The sequence below is a fragment of the Fundulus heteroclitus genome, unplaced genomic scaffold (genome assembly GCF_011125445.2).
Source record: "Fundulus heteroclitus isolate FHET01 unplaced genomic scaffold, MU-UCD_Fhet_4.1 scaffold_521, whole genome shotgun sequence".
NCBI lineage: Eukaryota > Metazoa > Chordata > Actinopteri > Cyprinodontiformes > Fundulidae > Fundulus > Fundulus heteroclitus.
Genome location: NW_023396947.1, coordinates 621 through 14298, shown reverse-complemented (window position 1 = coordinate 14298; position 13678 = coordinate 621). Strand labels below are relative to the sequence as shown.

Here is a 13678-nt window from a genome sequence, read left to right as displayed (position 1 = left end):
CTATCCCGTCTGGAAATTGTTCAAGGTTTTGCCTCATCTTTCAGCAAATCTTCAAACATGGCGTCCATCAAATTTTCTTACTAGCTGTCCTTAGAAAAGCAACTAATCTTAAATTCAGTTATTTTATGTTATATTTATTTATTATTTAACTACGACTCATTTTATTAGTGATTGAATATGTATTGCCACACAGCTGATTCCTGCATCCAAGGCAAATTTATAGATTTTGATCTAAGCCAAAGCTGATCCACCAGAATTTAAACATGTATTAACTGAAAAACCAAGTTTATTTTTTGATAGCAATGATCTTGCAAATGTGTCAAAATGACTCTGCAGCATATTATTCACTTATGGCACAACATTATTTTATACAAGAAGTAATGCAGGTACTAAACTCTGAGATGGAAAAAGTAAAAAGTTGGTTTGATATGAGCAGATTGTCACCCAATCTTAATAAGACAAATTCCATATTATTTCACGACAGAGAGAAAAACAATGTATCACCAAATCCAGATGGATTGGAAATCCAAAGAGTAAAGCAAACCAAAATTCTTAGGTGTCATGATAGAATAAGATCCCACATGGAAATCACATATAAAAAGAAAAACATCAGCAAACAATTGCTGTCCGATTTAAAGCAAAACTCTCACTAAACAGTTCTGGCTTGCCAACTTTGATCAAATCTTTGATTGTCCCAAACCCACTCCACTGCATAAAAATCTTGGGATCAACATACAAACCTATATACAGCCAATTATTTATTTTACACAATAAAATAAAATTATTAGCAATAGTCATTTTAGAGAAGGAAAGGCCGGTATAGAACTGACAGCAGATGTGGTTGGATTTTGTTATTGATGTATTGCTGTCTGCCATTTGCTGTGCACCATTTTGAGCCAGTTGACTGCAACAAACAGGTAGAATTGGACTTTAGCTGTCATGTTTATCTTCATGTAGAAGTCATTTTAGGTGAGTAATTATGTGCAGCATAGCTAGAGATATTGAGGTACCTTATTACTGCTGAAAAATGCCTAATTTCTTTTTTTCTTTTCACCGTTTTCTACACCGTTGAGCATTTTAGTTGCACAAATAAATTGGTACAGGCGAGTGCTGAACTAAAGGGCTGTACTGAAAATGTTTAGTAAAATCTATGTACCATTACACTACCAAATGCTTTATAATTTTTTTTTAAGGACAGACAAAATCTTCTTATCTTGATCAATCAACAACTTTATAGTTTTCCTTCCTGCACTTAGGTGCTTCCAAAGTAAAGCTGAAGTCTCTTCATGGAAAACCTCACAGCCCCAGATCTTCTTTCTTCACGCTGCAGCCCAACAGCGTGTTTCCAGCTTCAACGCACTCTGACACACATGGAGCTGAAGGAAGGAAGGAAGAAATGAAATCAGATCACTGGGAATATTGTCAGATGGCAGCCATTTTTAACTACAGTTATCAATGCACACTGGTTAAAACAACAGTTCCCTGCAGATTATGTGCATTACCATTCTGAGCTTTGATCCAGGATGCAGCCTTCAGAGTCAGGAGCTCCCACTCCTCCTTTGCATCCATCTTAAAACCATGAAGCCAGATCAGAGCCAGAATGGAGGCCCACACTTCACTGTTGACCTAATGCACAGAGACAGAACACAGGATAAAAAAGGGAAAGATGTTATAATCAGGGATGTTTTACTGATTGCAGTTTGGTGGTTACTGAGTAATGAGTAGGTTTCATATGTTTAGGTGATTAATTACAATTTCACTCTTTGATTACAAACTTGACACTGAGACATGGTGCTTAGTTCTGCCATCTTACAACAGTAAGGTCCTGGGTTCAAATCCTCCCCAGGGCTTTTCTTAGTGGAGTTTACATGTTCTCTGTAAGCATGTGAGGGTTCTCTCTGGGTACTTCAGCTTCCTCCCAGTGTTAAGATATGCAACTTAGGCTAATTTATCCGATGGACTGGTGACCAGGTTTACCCTGCCTCCTGCCAACTAACCACTGGAGATTGTCACAAACTCCTCACAACCATGGATGCTATTTTCTTAAATTAAAACTCTTTATAATATTTCCATAATCTAATATTGATTTATTTTTTATTTATTTATTTTATTGAGGTTTTTATGGCACTAGTGGCTCATTTTTCGTACAGTGAGCTGAAAGGAAAGGGGGTACGAGAGAGGGGAAAGACATGCGGCAAAGGACCACAGCTCGGGTCCAACCTGGGTTGGCCGTGTCCAGGAGAAAGACTTCCTTACATGGGTCGTGCGCGATAACCACTGCGCCACTGATGCACAACCATCTAATATTGATTAATGAACTGTTCAGTATTAAATGTTAGTTTTGAGAGTGACCTACCGATGCTGGCTTTGCCTTTTCCACCTCCTCACTGGCCTTTCCCAGCGCTGCAGCCAGATGTGCATCAAGCAGCCAGCAGCCAGACGCCTTCTGCAGGGACACCAGCTGCAGCAGAGGGTCTTTGCGGGGTGGTGGGGATGCTGCCTCATGTGTAACCACAGGACCTGTGACATAAAGAGAAAAGTATAGACGTATTTGACTGCTGGTGTCTGACAATGAAACCAGGCTGAAGGTCCAACTTCTCTAAAATCAGCAACATGACTGTTAAAACAGCCCAGCTTACTCTTTAATGATTAAACAAAAAGGGAAATAGAGCATTACTGAGGTTAAAGCTGCAGTATGGAGTTCTGAGAAAACCACAGACTTAGCCTAGAAATCTAAAAGAAAAAAAAAGTACACTTTACAAGCCCCCCCCCCCCCCCCCTTTCTCTCTGTTGCGCTACAGACAATGTTTTGATGTGTAGCCTCGTTTTATTTCAGGATTAGTTTAATTCCTTTTCTTAGCTTGGTTTTTGGTCGTCTTTCCACTTCTGTGTTCCTGCCATTGCCTACTGCAGCTTTAAAGGTTCACTGTATAAGTAAATCTTTCTGCATCTGTAAATGGATAAATCAACTGTTAAAAGTAGTGTCTTTTTTCTAGAAACATTTCGTGAAAATTGTAAACAACTAGACAATCATAACAACCTCACTGTGATATCACAGGGCTCCTATAAATGGATGAAAAGAATAAATTATGACCATTAACCAATATTTAGTTTTAGGTTATTTGGACTCAAACTTGAAATTTGACTGATTTCCCCTGAAATACATAAAACAAGGATAAAATGATTTTACTTGTTGGTTGAAAGTTTAACTGCTGTAATGTTTTAATCAGTAGCTGAGATTCCTGAATGTTGCTCTGTTTAGCAATGTCTCTGTCAGATGCTGAAGCCCAGATTGAAGCTCCTTCTGACCCAGTCACACAGTTTAATTTAAAAAAATTTGAGTCATTGTCAATTCATTAGAACCAATAATAAATGCAGGATTGTTTGTTGATTGTTTTGTGTTTTACTTACTATATGATGATGAACCAACACTTCTCTTCTCCCGCCCTATATTATTAGACATTTGAAGACACAAGAGAATAGCCATTAAGAAATTTATTGAAATTAGTCAAATATGCTTAACTTCAAGCTAAAATAAAGCAATCTCAAATGACGCCAGCAAACAAATTAAAGAGTAAACCTGGTTTGTCAATTACTTATTGTTGTTGGAAATAATGATAACTGATCCCTCAGTTACTTATCAAAATAAAAGGAAACTGTGATTCTATCAAGTTCCAGCATTTATTGAGAACCAGAGCACAGATAAAGTAATCACACCCCTGGCTAGGATGCAGCCTGCCTCCCTTCTGCTCCCAACCCAGGTCTCCAAATCTTAGCCCAGTGTTATAAATACAAAAGTCAATTGGTTAAATCTAAACATTGTGGTCTTCATTATTTCATAAAACAGTGTCACATGTGAACCTTTTAAATTCTGGTATAGTCACAGATTAGGAACAAACGTTTTGGGGGAGTAATAAAGAGAAACTTACTAATGAGAAAAAAAGTTAAAATAAAAGTAAAAAAAAAAGACAAAAGTGGTAATATTATGAGAAAAATGCCATATTATGAGAATTAAGGGGGGCATTTCGAGAATAGTCACAGTTTGCAGAACTATTTCAGTCCTGGAGTAATAGGGTCAGGTTGGATTCTTTTAATTATTTTTATTCTTTACGAGTATAAACACCGGAGAATGAAGCCAAAGGGATAAGAAAATAAACTCGTAATATTACAAAAATAAAAATATTACGAATGTAAAGTATCTTCTGAGATTAAACTCCCTCTGGTACTGTTTAAGTGACTCAGACTAACTGCAGATTTGCCACATAAAACATGGCGGATGCTCTGATGCATCCCCAGCATAGGCAGAACCTGCCCGACGAGGTGTCTACGAATATAATGTCTATGGGTAGAGACGGTAGCATAACAGAACAACGCTCACTGTTGCCAAATCCGCTTATCTTATGCGACTCTGAGCTTCTTTTTCCTAAAGTCGCTTGTAAATTTCAAGAGTCACGGGTTGCATTTTTTTTGGGCTTGTTTCTGAAAGTGGCGTCGCTTATCTGGGCTCTAAAATAAGTGACGATAAACAGGAGTTATTAAGAGACCTGCTTGCACTCCGCCTCATAACGCGCTGGAGCGCATCCTCCTCTAGAATGACATAGGAGCTGACGGACCGTAGTAAAGACAGAGAAAGCAACTCTGCCTGTATTTTCTGCAGTTTATATATATATATATATATATATATATATATATATATATATATATATATATATATATATATATATATATATATATATATATATATATATATATATATATATATATAGTTGGTGTGAAAGCTCAGGATTAGATGTGTGAGAGAGGGAAAAATCTAACATTAAAGCTTGTGACTTTTTTAAAATGTAAAATTAATATTAATTTATATAAATGCTTAATACCATGTCTATCTTTTTTAAGAGGCAAAAAAAAATTTCTTTATTTATTTATACATTTGTTTACACATTGTGTAAACATCAGGCAGTTATGATTAGTGATTTAGCCATTATTGGCCAGAGTTTAACATTTTATGGCACCAGGATGTTATCATTCCAAGTGCTTGAAAAATAAAAATCTTTTTTGTACAAGAATCTTTTTTACTAGTGTCATTTATTGCAAAATTGCATATTAAAATGCCCAAATAGGCTTTTACACTTTCAGAAATAAAAAGATAAAATATGCAATTAATTTGCGATTAATCTCGAGTTAACTATTAAAATTATGCGATTAATCGCGGTTAAAATTTTTAATCGTTTGACAGCACTAATTTTCACAAAAAAGGCTCATTATTCTGCCATTTAGGAAATGCAAATAATTTTGATGATCCTAACCTATCCTAACCGACTTGACTGATTTAACAGTTAAAAAGGTAAAAAGCCTCTCTTTTTATAATTACATTTAGCTCCTGGTGAACATTCTCAGTCATCAAGGAGATAGCAAAAAAGATTAAAAATAAAACCTGTTAGATTAAAAAGTTGGGTTAAAAAAAACAGTTAGCTTGCATTACAACCCACATGCAGCTATAAAGCTTGGACATTCTGCTACTCATGCTGTCAATTGAAAAAGCCCCTTGGATGAAAAGTGAAACATCTTTAACTATAAAACAGAAGTTTTTTTAACCTATTTTAGATCTAGTTTTAGCTGTAAATACCATGTCAGAGAGAACTTGTTCCAAAACTTTAGGCATAAAAATGCAACTTTGTAAAATAGAAAAAATGAGAAAAATCATTGAGAGACAAAATGTGTTACTAAAATCATAGTAGCTGCTAGCTTGTTTAAAATAATGCAGAATATCAGAGAATTCTCAACAAGTTGCGGTGATCAGTTCTTGACATCTATATTTGTGCTTTACTTACTAATGCTTTTTGGAGCGGAACCACCCATCATCCCCATCACTAAAACAGAAAAGAGGAGGGGAAAAAAAAGAGACGTAATGTGTTAAAGTTCATAATAGCTGCTAGCTTGATTCAAATAATGCAGAATTTCAGAGAATTCTCAACAAAATGCAGCGATCATTTCTTAACCATCTAGTCTTGTGATTTACTTACGTATTGGAGGAGAACAATCCATAGCCATCGCTAAAACAGAAAGAGGAGAAAAACAAACAAAAACAAAGAGACAAAATGTGTTATTAAAATTGATAATAGCTGCTGGCTTGATAAAAATTATGCAGAATTTCAGAGAATTCTCAACAAAATGCAGCGATCATTTCTGGACCATTTAGTTTTGTGCTTTACTTACGCATTGGAGCAGAATAAGCCCTACTCATAAACTAAAACAGAAAAGAGAAGAAAACAAAGAGACAAATGTGTTATTAAAATTAGCCATCGCTAAAACAGAGAAGAGGAGAAAAAACAAAAACAAAGCTGTTATTAAAATTAATAATAGTTGCCAGGTTGATAAAAAAATATGTAAACCATCTGTGGGAATAACACAGCACATAGCTTGTCTTACAACACAAGAGTTAAATGGAGGAACACCTGTGGATATAATTTAAAGCAGAACCTCAGATTAAACAGCAACCTTGTCTGGAAAAAAATATTTGTATCCATTGCAGATGTTGCACGTTTCCCCACTTACAAATAATGGAGAGCTCTGCAATTTTCATCATAGGTAAATTTCAACTTTAAGACAGAATCTGAAAATGTATCCAGAAAAAATCACATTGCTTGATATTTAAATAATTTATTAGCATTTTATTGCATGAAGTATTTGATCACTTAAAAACCAGCAAGAATTTTGCCTCTCTCTCACTCTTGTGTCCTCCACTTCTTTTCTGTAATAATTATTCATCTTTGCACTCCTTCCCTTTATGAAAGATGCCTGTTCAAACAGTCAGACTCCAACCTCTCCACCACATGTAAAACCAAAGAGCCATCAAAAGACACCAGGATTAAAATTGTACATGGCTGGGATGGGCTACAGGACAACAGACCAGCAGCCTGGGAAGAAGACAACAACTGTTGGTAAAATTATTAGAAAGTGGAAGAAATTCAAAATGACTCACTCTCCCTCAAACTCGGGCTCCATACAAGATCTCCTCTCATGGAGTGTCAGTGATCATGAGAAAGGTGAGGGATCAGGCAGGAACTACACAAGAAGACCTGGTCAATGACTTAAAGAGAGCTGGGACCACTGTCTCAACATTGTTTGGAGGCCCCAAGAGCACACAAGGACACTGCATAGATGCAACAATAATCCCTTTGTCTGTCGAAACGACAGTAGAAGTTGTTCAGGTCGTTGGCTAAGCGTTGGTCGTTCATGGAGTAGGCGGCTTTTGGCTCGTAAAAACAAGACGGCTGCCAAGTCCATTTAGAACATAAAGGTACCAGTGAGTAGTGGTATTATTTAGGTACTGCTGGTTCAACCAGCAGTACCCTAAATAAATTATATTTTATTTTCACTGGTTACCGTTAACTACACACTACCCCCCTGCTTAAGCCAGCCCATCTCCAAGCCATCTAAAGTTTGCTCATCTTTATCTGGATGATTTATAGGAAGCACGGGAAAAGGTCCTGAGGTCAGATGAGCCCTAAATAGAACTTTCTGGTACAAACTTCACTCGCCATGTTTGGAAGAAGAAGTACAATCCTAACAACTCTATTCCAACTATGAAGCCTGGGGGTGTAAACATCATGTTTTGGGGAGGTGCCTTTCTGCAAAGTGGAACAGATGACTGCACTGTATCGATAGGAGGATGGATGTGGTCATGTATCACTAGATATTGGGCAACCCCTTCCTTTCCTCAATAAGAGAATTGAAAAATGGGTGATGGGTGTTTGTTCCAGCATGACAGTGACCAGAAGCACCTAAGGAGTGGCTCTGTGAGAAGCATTTCCAAGTCCTAGCATGTCTTCAGCAACAGCTCTGTAACCTGATCTTTAAGATCTTTATGGAGGGATGCGCCACCATCTGTAGTTCCTGACCAAGTTTGCAGTGTGTGCCAAACTTGGTCAGGAACTACAGGAAATGTCTGACCTTTGTCATTTAACATAACGTTTTTTGTACTAAAAACTAAGTCCTATTTTTATCGTTTTAATGTAAATATCACACAATGTGTTTTTTTTTTTCATCCCGTCTCTCACAGTTGAGTACCTGTGGTCAAAATTAGAGACTTCTTCCATTCTATGAAATTGGAAAACTCTGCAAGATTAATGGTGTATCAAATAATTTATTTTTTCAGATTTCATCTCCCAGACCAATTCGCCAATATACATCAAGTACAGGTTTTTAAACACAGAAACTTCAAGCTAACAATAAATACTGTTTTCTCCAATAAATTATTCACATAAGACATAAATAAGATAGGAATGCATCTGAAAACAACATTATTCCCACTTCATAAGCAGTTGGATAACGTAGGCATTCATTCATGTATAATCATTAATTAGATATATTCATTGATAACTGAATTCCAGTAATGTAATATCTAGCAAGTACATTAATTGTTCTGATATTTCAGAGTACCAACAGCAGACTGCAGCGAGAATTTATTTATAGCATAGATCTTATTTAGTGTTTAACTTACGACTTTGTTGTAAAGAACGACAAGCCCTAAACATTAGAGGCCCTAGACCAGAGAGAAGAAAAAAGAGAGTTTGATATTCCACAATAACTTCTTTCAGATAATGTGACAATGACTATTTACCAGGATTTGTAACAAAATACAGGGTGATCTGATGTAAAGTTTAAATGCCCCCAACATAATACATTCTATTTAAAGAAAAGTGGGAACTACAATGAAATATTATCTAGATGAGATAACTCACAGGCGGAGTAGTTTGTACAAGCCAAGGACCATTGAACTAGCAAGGGTCATACCCATTTTAGATCATCTCATGTATACAGATAAAATAACATTCTAAACTGCAAAGCCACATTTTGTCATGAAAGGCATCACTGCTTCAAAACAGGCAATAAAATCAACAAGTTCACCTTTGTCAATGTGCCCATTTTCTCCACAAAGCAATCCACTAGTTTGAAACTTTTAATCTTTTAGCTAGAAATGGAGCAGAAGAATTATGGATAATTTCAGGTTTCAGCTCAATGTGGGAAGTGGACTGTCGATGCTACAGCTGACGACGAAATGTTTGTCAAGTATTAAATACGAATCTCTACGTCTGCTGCTCCTTTACAGTTCCAGACTAACGGAGCTGCAGCAGGAAGACGTTGGTAACAGTGGTCCTTTGGCAGTAGAAGAGCAGTGGTGATGTTTCAAGTTTTTATTCATCTATAGCGTATTCAGTCAATTATGCCTGAGCTGTGAAACATGAGTTTGGACTCTGTCCACTATTAGCACTATTAACCCAGCAGTTCTACCCTGCTATAATGGCCCCTGTGCTTCTATACAGGGTTGTACGGCCGTACAGCAATAATGAGAAATGCCTGTCTTATTTCAATCATTAAAAAACGTCCTCCTCCTTGAATGAAGATTGATTTTACATGTAAATCTGCCAGGGAAATAAAAAACGTTGAGGCACAGCTGTATGTTCCTGTACTCTACAGAACATGGCCTGTGTAAACATCTAACCAAAAACTGGGTTTAAACTGGAAAATGTGAGTCTACTGACTGAAAAAAAAGAAAAAATCAAATCACTCACTTCCACAGAAGGTGGTTGGGATATTCCTCCGTACCAGAGGTCCTGAACTGCTTTGCCGTCGCTTTTGTGACAGCAATGAAGGCAGTGAAAGAACTGCTCACTCCTGATGGACACTGAGCTCCACCACCTTCTTCTTCACTTCTTCATCCTGCTGTCCTCTGTGTGTCCTCTCCTCTGACTCCAGGAGCGAATCACAGTGCGCGCAGCCAACCTGTGGACTGTTAATCTGAACACAGAAGAAAGAGAGAGAGCTGAAGGTGGGGCTTAAATGTTTTTATGTACATATACTGTCTCTCTTTCCTCAGTTTATTAACCTTTTCCCTCAAATCATTCTCCTCTTTTTATCTTGTCTCCAGTGGTGGAAGAAACTACTTTTTAAATCATTCAGAAGCAAAGTCAGACTCATTTGTCCAAGTTTTTCAATAATTTAAGGAGCAACTTTTCACAGCAGCAGATGAAAGATTGTTAGAGAAATTTTTATTGTTGTCAGTGCGTGTGACAACTTGTCCACCACAAGAGGGAGTAGAAACAACCTGTCACTGTCTCCTCAGCTATTTATGTTGGTTCAATCATGCTCAGGCCTGTTGGATGGGACAGAGGGAAACAGTTTGTTGACTGTGTAATGTAGATTGTGGACCAGGTGCTAGCAATTTTGTCTTTTGATTTATGTAACCTTTATTTATACAGGTATTCTCATTGATATCAAAAATCTCCTTTTGAAGAGAGACCCATTTGACATAAAACAACAAGTAATGAAACTTTACCCGCTAACAAATAGTGGTATCACCATGCCATTTTTCCCCCAGACCAAGTACGAGTACTTTAAGTACAGATACAATAAATTGGTACTTATAGATCACACATAACTTACAATGATTACTAAACAACTGGACCAGTAAGGAATTGGGAAGAGCTTAATTTATCCTCACCGGACAGTGGATTATATGTTGCCATTGTTTCACCGTTCTTGAGCACTCGGTTGTACTGCAACTCTTTAAATTTGGTGTTGTGTTTAGTCATGAAATAATCATCAGAGGAATCAAAATGGATAGTTTCAGATATTAGCTGTCCACAAAGACTCTTTAAGATGATAATCAACTAGTTTTTCAAAAATTTGGGCTAAAATACAAACTCAAATGATTTACCACTGTATATCAGGCAGGACCTCCTCTTTGACTTTTTTGAAATCTCTTTAAATAATCTTTTACCTTTTAATACTCAAAAGGATGTTGGTGTTTGTTGATTCTATGCCAGCCTTTTCCTGTTATTTGTTTATATAATTTTTATCAGTATTACTGAATTTAATGATCTTATAGTTGTGCTTTTTGTAAAGCACTGTGGTCTATGTGTGTTTAAATTGCTTTATAAATTAAAGTTTGATTGGACAAAGTTTGCAATGGGACAATAATGTTTTGCACATCAGGATCACCTCCTTTTCACAAGGTGAGAACAAAAGCAGACTTCCTCATATCTGGGATGACATTAGTTTGCAAAGAGATTAAAACTACAAGACAGATTCAGCTTTATCTGCAGCTAAATGTAAAAATTAAAAATAAAAAATAAAAAATCAACAACGAGGAAAGGTTGTCAGGTCCTGCAGATTTATGAGGACTGAGACCCTTCAGTGCTTTTGAACCTTCACTGATAGACACATTGAGAGAGAGAAGGTGTTTCTGTTGGGGGAAGGGGGGGATTTATAGAGGAAGTGAGAGGTTGACCATCAGAACGCCATTAAATAAGGGATCAAGGATCTTTTAAAACATTTAAGCATTTCTGACTTATCTGATGATAGCACAGTGGAGTTGTACAGTTAATGAATGGGGAAAATCTGAGCAATCATGCCTGAGGGGGGTCTTAACAGTTTGTCAAAATTTCCTTGGGTTTTTGTAAACATTTCGTATCTGAGATAAAATAATAATCCTGCTTTGCTTCCTTTATGGCAGCAGGACATTTGTTTTGTAATTGACAGAAATGTGGCCAATCAGCTGCACAACTGACAAGATTACTACTTCAAAACAGACACATGTGCTTCCAATTATAATCAAATAAATCATGAAGGAAGGCCTGTTCACTAAAGTGCTTCATATTTCTTTTTTGGATAAGAACAGGTTTAAAAACAAAAGATCTTAGTGTCCAACTGCACCAACGATACAATGATCACTTAGATTATTAGCAAAAAACACTATTATAGAGTATTTATGTAGCATGTTAGTGATGAGTAGATCAATTAAGAGATGATTTTTCTAAATATTTGTAAATACAGTCAGAGCAGCGGAGCTAAAATGAACAGCTAACTGATACCCCATGGCACCTGAGGGACAGAGGGGGCATGGAAGTACGAGACATAAAGGCATCTGATTGGTTTTTCCATTCAGACTGAATAACAGGATTAGTCAGAGTTTTTAATTTTACAGTTTTAGCTTTCACAGAGATCAATTTTTAACCTCTTTTTCCTGAACATATAATATATTTACTACTGTCAGGAGTACGGTTGCCAACTGCCCCATTTTAGCCGGGACTTCCTGTTTTTTGAGCCAAATGTAAGTGGCTGGTATTAGACACTTGTTTTCCCATATTTTAACTGCAGCCTGCAATTTGTGTGTAAACATACTGGATGGCACACGCCTTATGTCCCGCGGTCATACTAGATTCAAACAAACTTTGAGCTGCAAAGCATAAACTGTTTACTTGTATGAGTCGAATAGTGAACAGATCTGTCCAGAATACCGTTTCAACAAACATATTATGACAACAACAAAACACCGGTGCGTTGGTATCTGCCGGAGTGACTCGTGATAGGATGATCGTGACCTGTATTAAAGTTCGGTGGTTTGCTGGTTGGGCTCATTTGGGCTTGTTTTCATGGAGCAAGTCACCCGTTTCTAACACAAGATTAGTGAGCTTGTGTGTGTGTGTGTGTGTGGTGTGTGTGTGTGTGTGTGTGTGTGTGTGTGTGTGTGTGTGTGTGTGTGTGTGTGTGTGTGAGGGGAGAGGAGATGGGATCTTAGTGTCGATTATTGGTATCGGATGACTTTGCAACTTCAAAAAATAAGCTGTTTTTAGGTATTTTTTACAATGACCTCTATAATAATATCTAATTAGCATTAGCTGTAATTCTATGCGGATTCAGTGTGTTTCTTCCTCGCGTTTGATCCGTTGTGAAAGGCGAGGACATCTGTATTTGGATGTTTCCTCTTCAAAGTGGTCACTGCACAGGCAGGTACTAAGGGCTTAGATTGTAATTTTCATGTGTTTTGAAGTTTTTTGTATTTGAGGAAAGCTACTTACAATTGTGGGAACACAAACTCATTTAAACAACCACAGTATGACATAAAGGAACAGAATATAGTCACTACTGTCAAACCAGAATGTAAGCTGTTTTACCCAGTGTCCTCTGCAGGTTTGAGATTGAAGTGTAGCTGGTTCTGAGAGGGATGACCTGCCAGGCTGTACTTCACCGTCACACAGCCATCTGTTGCCTCTGAAGTCTGAAATAAATAAAAAAAAAAGAAACACAGTAGAAAAATTAAAAATACAAATATTTTGAGATTCCTAATATACAGAAACTGAGATGGTGGTGACTCTACCTGTCCAGTGAGTTGAGCATAAATCAGTGACCTCTGACCCTGAAACATAGCAGTAATGGGTGGAGACAGAATGGTGGAGGACACTCCCTTTGGTAAATCCCAAGAGACAGAAATGTCCTCCACAGCTGGCTGCAGAGCAAACCTCAGAGACTGCATCACCTGTGGTTTAAACAATAGTTGTGAAATGATTTTCATAATTCTAATCACGTTCTAATGTGTTGGTGAATTTTCAGGCGACATAGTGTTCTTACTTTGGTTGCATCCTGTCAGTCCCAGTGATGAACTGAGCGTGACTCCTCCCTCTTTGGCCATCCCGTTGATGAGAGCAGAGCTGGCTCCTTCTCCAATCCCAAAAGAGAAACACCTACGATACAAGAGTTTGATTTCAAGCTCACAATAACATCAGAACATGACCCAGACTGGGAACTGAATGTTAAAGGTTTCACCTGTGTGGTGGCCGCATTCATCTTAACAAGATCAGTAACTTCTTTGGTGTTTCCCACTTCTCCATCAGTG

The 13678-nt window shown here is 37.3% G+C and overlaps 1 protein-coding gene and 1 long non-coding RNA gene across 3 annotated transcripts; both read right to left on the bottom strand.

The window, feature by feature from the left end:
- Window positions 1-268: 268 nt before the first annotated feature.
- Window positions 269-6240, bottom strand: LOC118560995 (von Willebrand factor A domain-containing protein 5A-like). Of its 2 annotated transcripts, XM_036132538.1 has the most exons (7): window positions 6217-6240; window positions 6024-6053; window positions 5832-5870; window positions 3412-3447; window positions 2357-2520; window positions 1503-1626; window positions 269-1376 (listed from the first exon to the last, which is right to left on the bottom strand). In XM_036132538.1, exons 1-7 carry the CDS (start codon window positions 6218-6220, stop codon window positions 1297-1299), a joined length of 477 nt encoding a protein of 158 aa, XP_035988431.1. In that variant the 5' UTR covers window positions 6221-6240; the 3' UTR covers window positions 269-1296. The 2 variants fall into 2 exon arrangements, with proteins under 2 accessions (XP_035988431.1, XP_035988432.1); XM_036132539.1 differs by lacking the exon at window positions 3412-3447.
- Window positions 6241-9774: 3534 nt separating this feature from the next.
- Window positions 9775-13326, bottom strand: LOC118560996. Its single transcript, XR_004929709.1, has 3 exons — window positions 13163-13326; window positions 12960-13063; window positions 9775-9801 (listed from the first exon to the last, which is right to left on the bottom strand). It is a non-coding gene; the product is annotated as an uncharacterized LOC118560996 (long non-coding RNA).
- Window positions 13327-13678: the final 352 nt, after the last annotated feature.